At 42.2% G+C, this 14,881-nt stretch overlaps 2 protein-coding genes across 2 annotated transcripts in view; one reads left to right on the forward strand and one right to left on the reverse strand.

Moving 5' to 3' along the window:
• Positions 1-3,155, forward strand: part of COL4A2 (collagen, type IV, alpha 2) — a gene marked incomplete at its 5' end in the record, with an annotated part of 48,490 nt that extends 45,335 nt beyond the window's left edge. Inside the window, 1 exon segment of the mRNA XM_010016436.1 lies at positions 2,797-3,155. Within this exon segment, the coding sequence (XP_010014738.1) occupies positions 2,797-3,051 (255 nt within the window).
• A 6,600-nt stretch (positions 3,156-9,755) lies between these two features.
• On the reverse strand, positions 9,756-10,277 carry RAB20 (RAB20, member RAS oncogene family). The gene has a single exon (XM_010016434.1). The coding sequence runs from the start codon at positions 10,248-10,250 to the stop codon at positions 9,759-9,761; it is 492 nt and encodes a 163-aa protein (XP_010014736.1). The 5' UTR covers positions 10,251-10,277; the 3' UTR covers positions 9,756-9,758.
• Between the last annotated feature and the right edge of the window lie 4,604 nt (positions 10,278-14,881).

Here is a 14,881-nt window from a genome sequence, read left to right on the forward strand (position 1 = left end):
AAGAGTGACAGCCTCCTGTTGTTTTTAAAATTAAGCTTCAGTGTTGTATTTCTAATGGCAACAAGGGCTGAGCTCTATATCCCGTGGCTTATGAGATCTCTTAGATCTTGTGATCTTATAATTAGGAAATGGGAGGTTATAGAAAAGCTTAGCATTAGGTGTGCAGTGGAAGACCTGCTGAAGTGCCTGACCTGCTTTTCCTGCAAGACTGTACAGAGCTGTCCTGTAAGTACTGGAGGGCTTAACATGGTAAAGAGCAGCTAGAATGTTTGCGAGTGATACGACAGCTGCTCATTTTTCTGACTGGCTTCATGTACCAGAGAGGCAAAACTGCAAGAGTAAGCCCATGTTGTTAACTCATTAAAGGCTGGACTGAATGCTGAAGTAAACAGGGTTGGGGAAAAAAGAAATTAGATTTCTCTGGCAGAAAATATCATAGAATAACAATAGTCATTCTTACCTGCAAACCATTTGTTTGTCAAAATCCACAAATCTAATTTTTTCAGAGAATAAGGTAAAGGAAATCTTAAATTTTTCATTTAGTTACAGAAAAAAAAACCAAACCCATAAAACAAAAAAAAAAAAAACCCACACAAAAAAAAAACACCACAAAAAAAAAAACACCACAAAAAAGTCCCACCTGAGAGTGCAGGTCACATTTTTGACCAGCCCTATGTCTGACCTTTCTTTTGCTTCTATAAAAAAACCCCTGATACCAATCTCATAGTTACTTCACAAGAATGCTAAGGATTAATTAAATGTTTGCAAAGCCCTGTGTAAACACAGAGCATTGTTACAAGCAGAGTTTCACCTTAGCAAGACCTTTTGCCCAGGACAAATTGCCAGCACTAAGGAACACAGAGTAAGAAGAGTTCACATTTTTCCAGCTAGTGTTTGGAGGGAATGAAGTGTTTGGTGAACGCATTTTTGCTTCTCAGGCAACTGTGGAAAAAGTACAGCATGCTTTTGGTTATCTCAGAGTACATACTGGTTTACTTCCTTGGCTTAAATTTGTCACCTCTTTCCCCTAAGGAAGGTACAATCCTGAAGGGAGTCATCACAGACTCCTGCCTAAACAGCCACAGAAGCCAGGCAGATTTCAAGTAGCAAGGGAGCACCAGTATCATGCATCCTATAAAGGTAGAGTGGCATAAGCGTTGCAGAAGGATGGAAGGCCATGGCCAATACCAGCAAAGATACTACAGGCATAGAGTTGGAGTTTGTACCCTGAGCACAGAATGCCAGTATTCATCCTCAGGTTCTCAAGTGGGTCTGCTTTCAAGCCAGGGCTCAAATAGCATGTGCAGTTTCTGCTAACTGCTTTCCAGCTCCAGTTGAAAAGGCCTCAAAGCTGTAATAGCTTATGCTGCCCCTTACCAACTTTGGTCTTACAGAGGGATGCTAGAACAGTTTTGCTTCTGATTTTCATAGCCTAGCAAGTCATGTAGAGTTGTAAGGCAGCTGGTAGGCTGCAGTCCTGGCGTCTGGGTAAGAGGTTCTGGGGGGGGGGGGGGGGTTGCTTTTTTGTTTAGCAGTAAGTTGTTGTGGGGGGGGGGAGGGAGTTGTTTTGTTGTTTAGCATTTTGTTTTTAAAACAGCCAAACCTCAGCAACATGTAACTTCAGCCAGAGATCAGAGTCCTTTACTCTGTTAAAAGGTGGCCACTTCTTTCACTCATTTATACAAACACACTGGGTCTCTCGCAGCACAAACCAAGTCAGTTACAGCTTGCACTTCTATAGTATGGCGTTTATTAAGACATAAGCAGGCAAACACAGTAGATGTGCCCAGATTCCCCCTTACATTTACAAAACTGTTTAGCAGCTTTGTTTTCCAGCTGCTTTCTTTTATATTGCAAATTCCTTCAGGTTTTAAACAGAAAAGGAAACAGCTTCACTTAAAAAGTAGCTGTACAGCTCTTAAAGGGACAGAGGAAATACCTATTTTTTAGCAGTGCCTTTGACAGAAGAAAAGTAACATTCAGTTCATTACCACAGTATGTGTCAAAAGTAACAGTTGAGTTGTGTAAAGATGCATAATTTTGGTGTAATTTGCTGTCAAAGAATATGCCATAGAGGGAACTAGTTATTTGCATAAAAGGTGATTTTGCTTCCACAGTGTTCCTCATGTGCAATGCAGAGTAAGACAGACATTTCATTAAGGAAATTCAAGTTAGCTATCTGTATGATGGAAAGTCCTTCTCAGTGAGGGTAATCAAACAGAGGACCACGTTGCCCAGAGACGACATGCCATCCTTTGAGGTATTGACAACAACGCCCCGAGTGACTATGGGCAACGTTGGAGTCAGCCCTGCTTGAGCAGGGGACTGTTTGAAATAACCCCCCAGCAGGCCTTTCCCACCTAAAGAATTCTCCAGTTCTAAGACTTTCAACAGCGAAAATCTTAACTATAGAAAAGATGTTTGTCAGAAGGTTTTGAAATGGCATCAATGCAGGAGCTACTCCTTTATATAGCTAAAGCATAGCCAGCCCCTTAAGCCTTACATAGCTGCAGGATTAGCTGACTCTCTGCTGTGGAGAGAAGAATGCCCCATCCCTGGCGGTGTTCAAGGCCAGGTTGAACAGGGCTTTGAGCAACCTGGTAGAGTAGAAGGTGTCCCTGCCTATGGCAGAGGGGCTGGAACCAGATGATCTTTAAGGTCCCTTCCAACTCAAACCATTCTATGATTCTATGAATTAGGAGCAATTCTGGTGGCTTTTCTTTTTTGCCATGTGTAAGTTTTTGACAGCATTGCCTGTGGCTGTACTCTGAACGCTGCCTTCCTTGTCTCGTTTAGCACACTGCTGCTGGTGATGAAGGCGGAGGACAGTCGCTGGTTTCTCCTGGGAGCTGCCTAGAAGATTTCAGAGCGACTCCTTTCATCGAATGCAACGGCGCACGTGGAACCTGTCACTACTTCGCCAACAAATACAGCTTCTGGCTCACTACGATTGACCAGCCCTTCCAAAGCAAGCCCTCGGCAGATACACTCAAGGCAGGACTCATCCGAAGCCATATCAGCAGATGCCAAGTCTGTATGAAAAATTTATAGAAGTCTTTCACAGTATAAGGAACCTGCTTATCATGTGGCTCTTATACAGTGGAACCTTCTGTGAGGATTAGACATTTGAATAAACCCTATTGGTGCTTTTTTAACTTATTACCTCAAAAGCTGAATGGAAAGTTAGTTTTTAAAAATGTCTGTAAAAGCAAATTAAATGTAACACAAATCACATCTAACACACAGATCTAGTGCTGTGTTCTCCTACTTTACAGTATATATATATACTTTTTGCTTGTCTAACATTACATCATTTGCCAAATGATACAAATACAGCTTTGAAACACCAAAAAACTCATTAATAAATGGTTACCTTGGTCAGACACCAACCGCATTTACTTTAAGAGAATATATGTATCTTCTACATTTACTGTATTTGTCACAACAGTAAACACTAACAGCTCCAGTTCCATAAATTAACACAGTGTGATCAGAGAGAGGAACTCTTGCAAAATACCAACAGTATTTTGGTAAGTGCTCATGGCCAGCATTGAAACCTAACTTTGATTTTAGTATGTTATGCTTGGGTATTTCAAAAACACACCCAAAACAGTCATCTTTTTATTGTATTTGGTTTTTTTCAAGCCTAACAATGCTTTAGCACTTAACCACTGGCAAGAGCAGAGAAGCCCACAGGCCTCCCAAGAACAGTGACCACAAAAAGCAACTCTTCCTCCTCCAGTTAGGAGACTAAATGCTGAAGATCAGCATTTTATTTTACAAGCTGGATTGATAAGTTTTTTCTAGACATAACCCAGGATCATTACAAAGGTCTCTCGCTCCTTGCTGTGTTGTGGACACCCATCTGTGCCACACTACCCACGTAGCAGTGGCACTGGTTGGTTTTTCAGGTGCAGCTTTTCCCCTCTGAAACCAAGCCATTCATCGTGGATTTTAACCATTACTGCTGGAGCAGCTATTGCACGTAGGGTAGGCTTTGCAGGAGAGCATATTGCTCGGTGCCTCATGACCTTCAAGCACAGAACGTCCAGGACTGCCACTTGTCTGTCAGGAGGCATGCTGTCCCGGCGCCTGGGGACACACAGCGATGGGATAACCACCACCACCTTGCACAAAGCCATCCTTGCAAAAGCAAAGGGGAAGGAAGCAAAGCATTAATTTGGAACCATCTTTCCCCATAGAGAGCCAGGTTATTGCATGCCAGGCTTGATAAATGTCCAGAATGGCTAGCTCTTTCCTTCCACAGAAGCAATTTAGCCCTAAGTTGTCTGTCACCACTGCAAGAGACAGGGAAGCGGGGGAATGGATCAGTTGCAAATTTCTACTGGCATAGTCTGATTATATATCTGAATGCTTAAACCTGAAATTGAAGAAATTGTATAGCAATGGCAGTTGATTTTTCAACAGTTCACCTCACTCCTGCTTCAGGTGCTTTTGGCTTTTGTACTTACATTCCGTCCTCACTGTATCATAAATAAAACCTGGTTTTTTCTACACTTTTGTTGATGGTTTCCATTTTGTACAGTGTTTTTCTGCACAACAGTATAGACAGCTCTGTTGAATGACTTTGTTTGCACCTAAGGAATTAGAAGAGCACTGCCAGAAAGCTCCTTCCACTGAAATTCAGACTCTTCAACCGGGAATACACATGTTTATTTCATAGCACTTTAAAAGATCCAAGAGGGAAGCTGTGTTTCTGAAATTGCTTGCTTAAGCTGAACTACTGCAATAGCATTCCATCTTGTCGTTAGAACAATTTAAGCCAATAAATTGCAATGTTGCAGATTAAAGCAATGTATTATTCATGCTGTACAATGTTCAGGAAACCAACATTAACAAAACTTCACACGTGTTACCTCCACAAAAAAAATATGAAATATAAATGAAGTTAGAATTCTTAGCTAGCACACTGTCTAACCTTGATTACTTGTACATGTGGTGAGATACATCCATAAACAGAGAAATTACCTAAGCTTGAAATGAGCCCTCTGGCTATGAAAGGCAGCCCCCAAACAAAGTAATCACGCTACTATTTGTTCAGCTAACTAAAATACTTAGAATGGAAAACAATGCAGTCAGCTTGAGCCAAATCTCTTCCATGCTTACCAATTCTTTTAAATACACAGGGCAGTAACAAACACCTAAGAATCAGCAGCTTACCTCTGCCCGGTGTTGCTAGACGTCAGTGGCTGTGGGATGATCATACAGTTACCACTTGGGATTTTGACAGGATACAATTCCAGGAAACTCAGTGTTTTAAGAGAATTCAAGTGGAGGTTATGCAAATCTGTAAAAACCGATTACATCAACAACAGCAGCAAACTATTTGTACTTTCATGGCTAATACATTGCCTAATCTTCCTGTGCAGCTAATTTTTTTCCAATGTAAAACTTTAGCAAACAGTCTTCCTCTCAAGTGGTTTTGCCTCTTAGTTTCCTCTGGCTCACACAAGCTGTTCTTAGCAAGTTTGCTCAGTGTGGTATCAGCACAGCTTGAGTTGAATGCACGGGCATGGTACAGGAAAATCCAAACCAACCACAAAACCCCACAAGGTGTCAAGCAGACCTGAACTTCTGTACTTTGTGTACGTCATGTTCTCAGGTCTGTGTGCCCATAGCCGTGTTTCTCAAAAGCCTGCATAATCGCTCTTTGAGAAGGGGAGGGAGCTCGTGCACACAAACACATGGAATACTTGCAGCAGCCAGAGAATTTCAGCTGGTGAACTAACCCAGAGCACTGCATGAGGGGAACTGACTTACTCAAGCTGCCTCTTAGTTGCAGGTTTACCTCCTCTCCTATGAAGAAGTCAGAGATGGGGTTGTTCAGCCTGGAGAAGGCTTCAGGAAGACCTTATTGTGGCCTAGACCTGTTCAATATCAGGTTAAATGGGGCTTTGAGCAACCTGATCAAAAGACGTTCATGCCCCTGGCAGGTGGCCTTCCTCTAGGTGACCTTTGAAGATCTCTTCCAACCCAAACCATTCCATGATGCTGTGATCCCAGAACCCACTTCCAAGAAGTGAAAACATTTTGACACAGGAAAAAACTCAGCTACAGCAAAACAAAATCTTTTTACTAAACTATAGTGCTCCTGCCTAGGATGCAAAAACCTCAAGTGTTTTGCTGATTTGACCACGTCAAATCTTTTGCTTCAAAGCATGCCGTTTGCTTCCTCCACTTTCCTGTTTGAAAACATGTTGCTGAGCCTGGAGAAGGTGAATGAGATTATATTGCCCTTCTGTAGGTAACAGTGCATCACTATATCAACGTCAATTGACACCAGTTATTTCCTCAGAGTGTATTGACCAGGTCAGCCGAGTTCACTCACACCTTACGTGACTGGGCTTGTCTGTGGCTGCCAGAAATAGAAAGTCAGCAAACAACAAGCAGTAAACAAGGTATTAGGTTGCTGCCAGAAGAAAGGCTAGGGGGTCACTGGTGATGTGCTCACGGCACCCCACTGCAGGTGGCAGCAGCCCCCATAAACCATGTGGGGACCAGCGGCACCCCAGGGACGGCCACCTGCACCCACCAGGGTGAGCGAGGGCCTGGACTCACGGCCACTGAGGACTAGACACACAGATGGTGCAAGACATACTGGATGAGGGGAACAAGTAACATCGCTGCACCCCTGAACCACAAGCAGAAGTAAAACCAGGCAGTCGTGCTTCCCAGCATGATGTAACAGTTGGATTGATGATCTTAGTCTTTTCCAACCCATGATTCTATGGCATGGGCATCTAAAGCCAAAGCATGTGGCTCAAGAAGCTTTACCTGCCTCATGGGCACCTGGGGGGTTCAGGCTCCTTTGGTGGCCCCCATGAGACTTGAAGCCTTGTTGGGGTTGCCAGCGGCCAACAGCACCCTCAGCCTTGCACCATCTCCACCTGCAAGGGGCAGGAAGCAGGATGGGCACCCACTCACCCTGCCATCGTCCACCCCCCTCAGGTCACAGTGTGTCCCAGCCATAATCTCAGGCACAGCAGGCCCACATCTCACATTCACCCAGCATGGACAAAAATAACATCTATTTCACTGTTCAAACACTTCACATAATCCAGACAAACATAACGGAGGGGAAGGGGGGGGGGAGATATAAATACTTGTAAAACAAGGTCCCGCTCCCAGGCAAGGCAAGCAGAGCACCTGGGTCCCTGCTTCCCCTCACCGTTGCTAGTCCTGGCCATACATGACCACAACCTACCCTGCAGCTTCACTGCTCCTCCCCGTCAACGAGCCAAGCTGAATTAACCCAGTAAAATTATGCAGGCTGGGGGGAGGGGGGTAAAAAGAAAAAATAATAAATAAATAAAAAGCACCATTTAAAGAGAAAACAACAACAAATCTGTGCAATTTCAGTGTCGAGGGTTGAACTGTGCTCTCCAATAGTGCTTGAAGACGGGCACAGGCACCTCTGCAGCCAATAAAGCATCAACGCTGGGCTGTAAAAATGGAACTCAGCTACAGCAGAGTTTAAATTAATAATTAAAAAAAAATCCTACATCACACTCCAGAAACTGTCAAGTTTTGCTCAAAGGCACAATGTGACAATCTGAAAGTAGTAAAGAAATGGGGCTAGCACACACATTGAGCAATCCAGATCTCCTCCTGAGCGACTACCAGCAGCTCCCACGTATTCTGCAGCCTCTCAGGTTCTGTGTAACCCCCATGATCTCTCACAGCCTGGCAGAGTGACATCCACCGTAACCCAGACATTTCCCAAGGAGCAATAGCCAGTGACACTAAAAAGCCAGGAACATCCTGCCAGACAAGTGTAGCCCTAAGGGCAAAAGCACAGCATGCAAGACTGGTTCCTGTGTCATTTCTTTCAGTGAAAACACCCAAGTTGGAGCTTTGACAAAGACTGTAAGAATTCCTTCAGATCTCATATGAATCAAACATTGGTGCAACTGAATATTTATACCTTAATTATTAGATGTTACATTTACAAATATTTTCCCTGTTCTGTACCTTCTAGTTGTACGTCTGCCAAAAGCCTGACCTTGCAACCCATGTGTGCTGCAGGTTCAGCTGTTAACAGATGCAGCAAAGCCAGTGGTGTTGGCAAATCGCTTTGGTCACAAACAAGACTGAGGTTGTAGCCTGTTTGTCTCTTCCCAGTCCTGAGGGAAGACTAGATACTGGCCTTAGAATTTTGTTAGTACACGTAAGCTTGAAAGCAGAAAATAAAGCTGCTGCTTCTCTGCAGCAAGTTGATCAAGAGAACATAGTTCAGGGGGAAAAAATAAAATTTAAAAAAGGCAAAAAATAAAGAAAGGTTTTTAATATTCTCAGTAATAATTTAATTCATTATTCATTTAGGAATTATCTCCCTATATACTACTCAACCGTGATTTGGTTGGGATAGAGAAAGTCAAGAAGAAAGCATAAGAACAACCAATCCTTTAGTTTTAGAAAATTATGTCCATAGCACCCACAGGAAGATGAAGGAGTCCCCATATGACAACTTGCAGAAATGGACACATTTAAGCTGAATCTTTGGGGTTTTGGGGGGGTTATTTTGGGGAGATCTGGGGGGGAAGTAGCAGTTCCCCACTGTGATTATGGTGTCTCAGTGTGTGCTCCTGGGTCATCACATGCTTCTTTGTAGCAGAGAGAGCTGGGAAACCCTAGGAGCTGTATTGAGTATTAGCCCCTTCTTTTCACTGCAGTCAGGAGAGAAACCATGTACCTCGTTAGTGTTCCTTCATGTGCCTTTCTACTCCACAAAAGGCAGTTTCTCTTCCCTTCCTCCTGCGTTATCCAGTTTCACATCAGAAAATGCAAGGCCTCACTTCCCTCCAGGAAGATGGTCATGTCATGCATAGCTGCTAAACATCAAAGCTGCAGCTTTGAGCACAAAGAAGGAGGAGTTGGAAGGGAGACAGAACACAGGTATTCAACATGTGGCATCCTATTGGCACCATAAAGAGGTCTCTACAAAATGCAGACAAATAGAAAACCACTTCCTTCCCCCAGAAAGCTTTGCTATCCACATTAAAAAGAATTACAAGAGAAAAAGGAAAGAAAAACTTCCTCCTGCATCTTGCAATTAGAGCAGCAAGAGCTGTGATGCTGCCTGTTAATACATGAAAGCCCGCTATGAAAGGGGAATTCACATTAATAAAGTCTCCAAAGTAATAGTATGTATCCACAGTGATTTTAATAGTTCAGCTTCTGAATCTTACACTGCCATCTGACATAAAAAGATTGTAATTGATTTATTAGCTACAAATATAAATTATACCTGGATTTTCTTCCTTTTTTTTCTCAAGAATAAAAAAAGTACTGTGTATTCAATCTTCTAAAGTCAGAATTGCAAGGGGAAAGATGATAATCATGTGAAGGCTGTCGAGAGTACACGAACAGATCATTTACATGCAACATGAAATGACAAGTCAGTAAAAATCAGATTCCTTCAAAACTGTTCAAGTTACTGTCATTTGTACCAATTGTACTAATACACCATCTGTCTTCGGGTGCCCTGGAAACTGGCAAGTCTTCCTCTATAATTTCACTCACTTTCCCATTTTCATACACAGAGCTTCCCAGAAACCTTTAATGGTCAGATGATTTGTTTGGTTGTTTGTTGTTTGGGTTGTTTCTTTTTTTCCACAGACACCATTTTAGTCTATTTATTCTTTGACTTTTCCATTCTGATGAACTGGAAGCACTTGCTACTCCTCAGTTTGCTGGAGAGAACAATCCCTCCCCTTTTCTTACGTCATGTAAATGGTTCAGGCACAACAACCAGATTTTGTCCTTTTTGCCGGCTTGTAGTCCGTAATGTCTACAGTTTGCGGTGGCCCCTCAGCTTTCTGCCGTACAATTATTGGGACTACCATGTCAAACACAGTTTCAAAGAGGTAGTCTACCTTGTATCCTGTTTTTGCACTGGTCTCAAAGCACATTTTCTCAGCCGCTGGAACATCCTTCTCGTCTAGCATTTTGTATTTCAGTATCTTTTTATACAGCGCAATCGCATCCTCTGCACAGACTTGCTTTCGCACCTTCGAGCTGCAGCTGGCAACAGACTTCTCAGGTCTATTCTCATCCTGTGGCAAAGCGCAGTCATCGGTGAGGTCAACTTTATTTCCAACAATAGCAAAAATGCAGTCAGCGCTTGCACTGTCCGTCAGCGCCAAGAATCTTTCTTCCAGCTCTGTCAGGCTTTGGAGGCTGTTCACATCATACGTGAGGATCACAGCAGCTGCTCCTCTGCAGTACATAGACCCAAGGCCATGGAACTGCTCCCGTCCTGGCAAAGGTTTAAACACAACAATAAGTCAGTGTGCTGCAAGCTACATTATTAAGTAAGTGAAAGAGTTTAGGGAATTTTAAGCCAACTTCACCGATTTGGATGGAGCGGTGAAGGTACAAATGCGTTATTTGTAGCATTTTCAGTTTCCTTCTGCTTTCCCTTGAGAGTGCAACTGTGCTGCAGAACAGCTTGGCTCACTGCTTGCTCAATGGCAGAGCAGGGAATCAGTAAAGACGAGTGAGCAAGTGTGACACTGCATTCACAGTGCAGAAAGCAAAACAGGTTTTATTATTAAATTGCATACTAGTTTATTTATGACACGTTAACAACTACCCTACTTGTATCCGCAGATGGCCCATTCCACCTATTTAACAATTTATAAACAAAAAATAAGTTCTACTGTTTCAAATCGTGCTAGATCTTATCACTCCTATAAATTCAATGTACACTTCCAAGTATATCCAGTTCAGAAATCTGGATCAAAGTCAGTAATCCACTTCTTTGTGGGTTTTGAAGGATTTTGTAAGTCCTATACTACACGCCCACAGTTCTCAGGTACATTTACTTTACAGGAAAATAATGGTCTTTAATGTTGCCATATATAGTCTGTATGTATTAATAAACACCTATCCCATCACAAATACTCACCCTTTTTTTAGGGTATTAAACACACACAATATAGAGAACCCTAACTACATTTTAGGAGTAATTCATCTTTTTAAGTTGCCCCAACCATCACTCAATAACCAACAGTTAATAACAAGTATTTCTTTCTCCTTGTCACTCAGTGAATATCAACCAGCATTTCCAGCTAAGCCTTGATGGTCTTCTTCAAATTTGTTTCTTGGAAGACAAAACTGACTCTTCTTTAAATTCTGGAAAGCAATCAATGTTCTTCGGTAGTTGCAAAGGGACTAAGGGAAATGAGGCAGAAGACAAAGTGTTTCCTTTCCTATCGAGAACTGCAACTTTCCCCAAATACCTGCTACATGTAGAATTTACTGTAGCACGTTCACTTTACTCCCCAAAACTTGGCTGAGAAAAAGACAAAACACACTAGATTTCAATCAGCCATCAGAGTCAACCTTAAGTCACTAAAGAAGGGGAGGAAAAAAGCCAACATCACTCTTCCAAACATTTAAGAATCATCATCATTTCTCAAATCTTTTTGCATAGCCTCTTTGCACACAGCCTCCATCTACAGGAAATCTGGCAGTGATCTAGATACATTAATTTTCTGCACAAAGCTACTAACCGCAAGTTACAGCATCACGAAACCCTTATAAATGGCTGTGGAGTAGGAAGGACAGAAGAAATTCATGCTGAAAAATACAGGTCAGCGTATATTGGGAAAACATATCTGCACGTGTACATGCACACTGTGAAAGTAACTTGGAGCCTATCTCCACTTGGGAATAAAACTTTGAACTTTTAGTCACTGTAGTAAGTCCTCTGACAAACTTCAGGACTCTACTTCACAGTGGCCAGAAAACAGACAAAAGGTTCATCACTATCAGTAAACAAAAGTGGAAGACATCAAGCTAGAACAGCAAAGCTGCGGCTGCCCCATCCCTGAAAATATTTAAGGCCAGGTTGGATGGGGCTCTGAGCAACCTGGTGGAAGGTGTCCCTGTCCATAGCAGGGTGAGTAGAACTAGATTGTCTACAAGGTAGCTTCCAACCCAAACCATTCCGTGCAACTATGAACATGAAGTTCAAAGCTCACCATACCTTTAACACTGAATGAAATTCTGGTAACTACCAGAGAAATAGATTTGAAAAGGTTCAAAGTACACTATAACGAGGTATAAAAAGAAGCTGGTGAGAATGCTCAGAAGCATGCAAAACTTTTACATGAGAAAAAGTTGTGAGACCTTTCAGGCTGGTGAAAGGGTATGAACAATGTCTATAAATTCAGACCTAATACTGAGAAAGTAACCCAGGAGCAACTACTTACTCTTCCTCATAACACAGAAAATGAGGATTTCATATAAAAAATTAAAAATCCTTGTATGGTTTACTTTCCTGCACAGTGAATTATTGGCAGTAAGTGTTATATGACATTGTAGAGGTCAAAAATTCAATGAATGGAGTTCAGAAAAGCATTAGACAAAGCTTACAGCGAATTGCTTCTGTGCAATTTTGTATAACCTCCAACTTGTTTCACCCAGCAAAAGAAATTCTTAAACCAATGATCTGGTAGGTAGGAAAAAAGGAGGGGGGAAAAAAAAAAAATGCCCTTGTTTAGGTATGTTGGGTAAGGGCAAAGGAGATTGGGTTATAGGGAAGAGATCAGTGCTTTTACACTTTCTCCTCCAGTCTCATGTTCAGAGTTGTGCTTTCAGCTGCACCGCAACTGAGTCTTTAGAAGTCCCTGATTTTTCAGTAGGAGTTTGTGCTGCAACTTACTTTGTTTTCATCCAAACTCTGATTGTACTGTAGTCTGGAAACCACAATGGAACATATATCCTCCTCCGTCCTCCCACTTCAGATGCCTAAGCCATAAAATCCAGCACCCATAATGATTTGCTACAGCAACTGAGTACTCAAACAATACTATTACTTGTTTTATGGAATTTGTATGCTAATCTAATCTTGCACAGCATAATACAAACCATGACACTTTTACACTCTATCTACAAACTGGCTACTTCTACAACTAAGATACTGTTGAAAGGGGGAAAGAAACAGTAAGAAGAATTTACTTTGCATAAGAGATTAGTTATATCGGAGGAATTATGGATAGTCTCTCTCGCTCACCCACACAGCACAATCTACATGCAGAAAAAATGCATAATGTATTTTTGCAGCACAGTTTCCTTGTACAGATCACTTCTGGCACTTACGTACTGCAACAACCCCAGATGTGGAAAAACACTCAAAACTACACAAACTATTTAAACTAAAAGCTTATCTGTCCTTAAGGTGTTGTGAAAAATGAAAAACTTACTGCATAAGAACAGCCACCCCCTTCTTAAGGACCAGTTATTTCTTTCCCTGGATCCATCTGGTCCCACTCCAACCACGTACCTTTTCCACAATTAGCTAAATTAAATGGTACACCCTGAATTCAAGAATTAAACAATTGCACCCTTTCCAAAAATAAAGGTAACAGGGAAGAGCAGCAGAACTATCCAACAAATCGCAATCAAAGGAAGTGTAAGAAGAATCAAATCAACCACAAAGGCACAACATTAGGGAAACTTCTTGAAGCCAAGCAACCCAAAACTAATTTCCAGTCTTCTTTTCATCTTTATATCTTGCCTTATGTACAGCAGTTCAACCACCCTATGGCATTATCACTACCTGCAGCACCATTAGCTTTACAGAGGCTCTTCCAGCAAGTCTATGAAGTCCTGTTGGAGACTTCACCCACTCAGAAGCAGCTCAGCCACCTGCATTTTCAAAAGCATTTTCAAAGTCCTATGGTGGTTGTCACGAACCAGCCAAAGAATTTGAGCCAAATGGACTTCAGTACCATATAGTTCATGAGAAACCCAAGGGAGAAAGAAGGGAAAAGTAGACCTTGCAAGAGGCAAGCCTTGTAAATACTCAAAGCTAGATTTAAAGTGTGCGAAAACTTGAACTTAAGGCCTAGGCTTTGGTCTAGCCAGCCTCCTACAGCACCCCAACCTCTCAGCTGGAAGACAGCAGCCCACATGAATGCTTTCTCCAGATGGGACCACAGCCCGACCAAGCATCCGTTTCCCTTCCCTGCTGCGGGATCCACTGACAGCAGCAGTGCGAACTACTGCCCCCATCTCCTTCTTGGAGCTCTCTTCCTGCCTGCCATCCCTGAGGCTGGTATCCAAAGTAGCCTGTGAAGTTGCTATTGATGTTTAGGAGAGCAAAAGATTTCCTCTAGACAGATTTGAATGTTTCAAACAGCCTCTTCAAAGGCTTTTACCACAACTTCTTAAGTAGCGTAACTTCCCACACACATACTCTTTCAAGAAATCCTCTGCTGGAAGAACAAGTTTTAAATCTGTTGGTGCTGAGCACATACAAGAATGCAAAATAGAATGTTCCTTTAAGTCTTGAGGGAATAAGACACCACAAATACTAAAAAGCTAAAAAGGTCTTCCAGAAAGGAATGAAAAAAGGACTGTTGTTACTCTGATATTGCAGTCTGAGTGGGGTCCTAAATTCTGAGTTCCTAAAGTAAATAGGTAGCGTGGAAAAGTACACAAAAGTGAGCAAAAGCAGCACACTACCACTGCATCAAAAATGAACAAGAAAGCAAAATCATCCAGAAAGTTCCCAGTCCATAAATGAGGTATGTTCCAAGGATTTCCACTATAATTTAAGAAAGACTGTAATCCGGACAGTAGGGCGGAATTAACTCTAACACAAGGTATCAGTTAGGTTTTGCCTTTCAAATTCTCTTTCTCTTTTACAGGAGAACCTGAACTTTAGCGTACACAAAGTGAGACAGGAACTGTGCCCTAAGGAGATGGCTAAAATAGGAAATAAAACAGAAAGTATGACACCCATGAGACAGCACAGACAGAAATCAGTATTAGAAAGAAATGAGAGTTGAGGATCCAGCTGCAGTGGATGAAGGTTCAAAGGGTGACCCTGATGCTCTTGAGTTACCTC

This window comes from Nestor notabilis, unplaced genomic scaffold, assembly GCF_000696875.1.
Source record: "Nestor notabilis isolate BGI_N333 unplaced genomic scaffold, ASM69687v1 scaffold14676, whole genome shotgun sequence".
Taxonomy (NCBI): Eukaryota; Metazoa; Chordata; class Aves; order Psittaciformes; family Psittacidae; genus Nestor; species Nestor notabilis.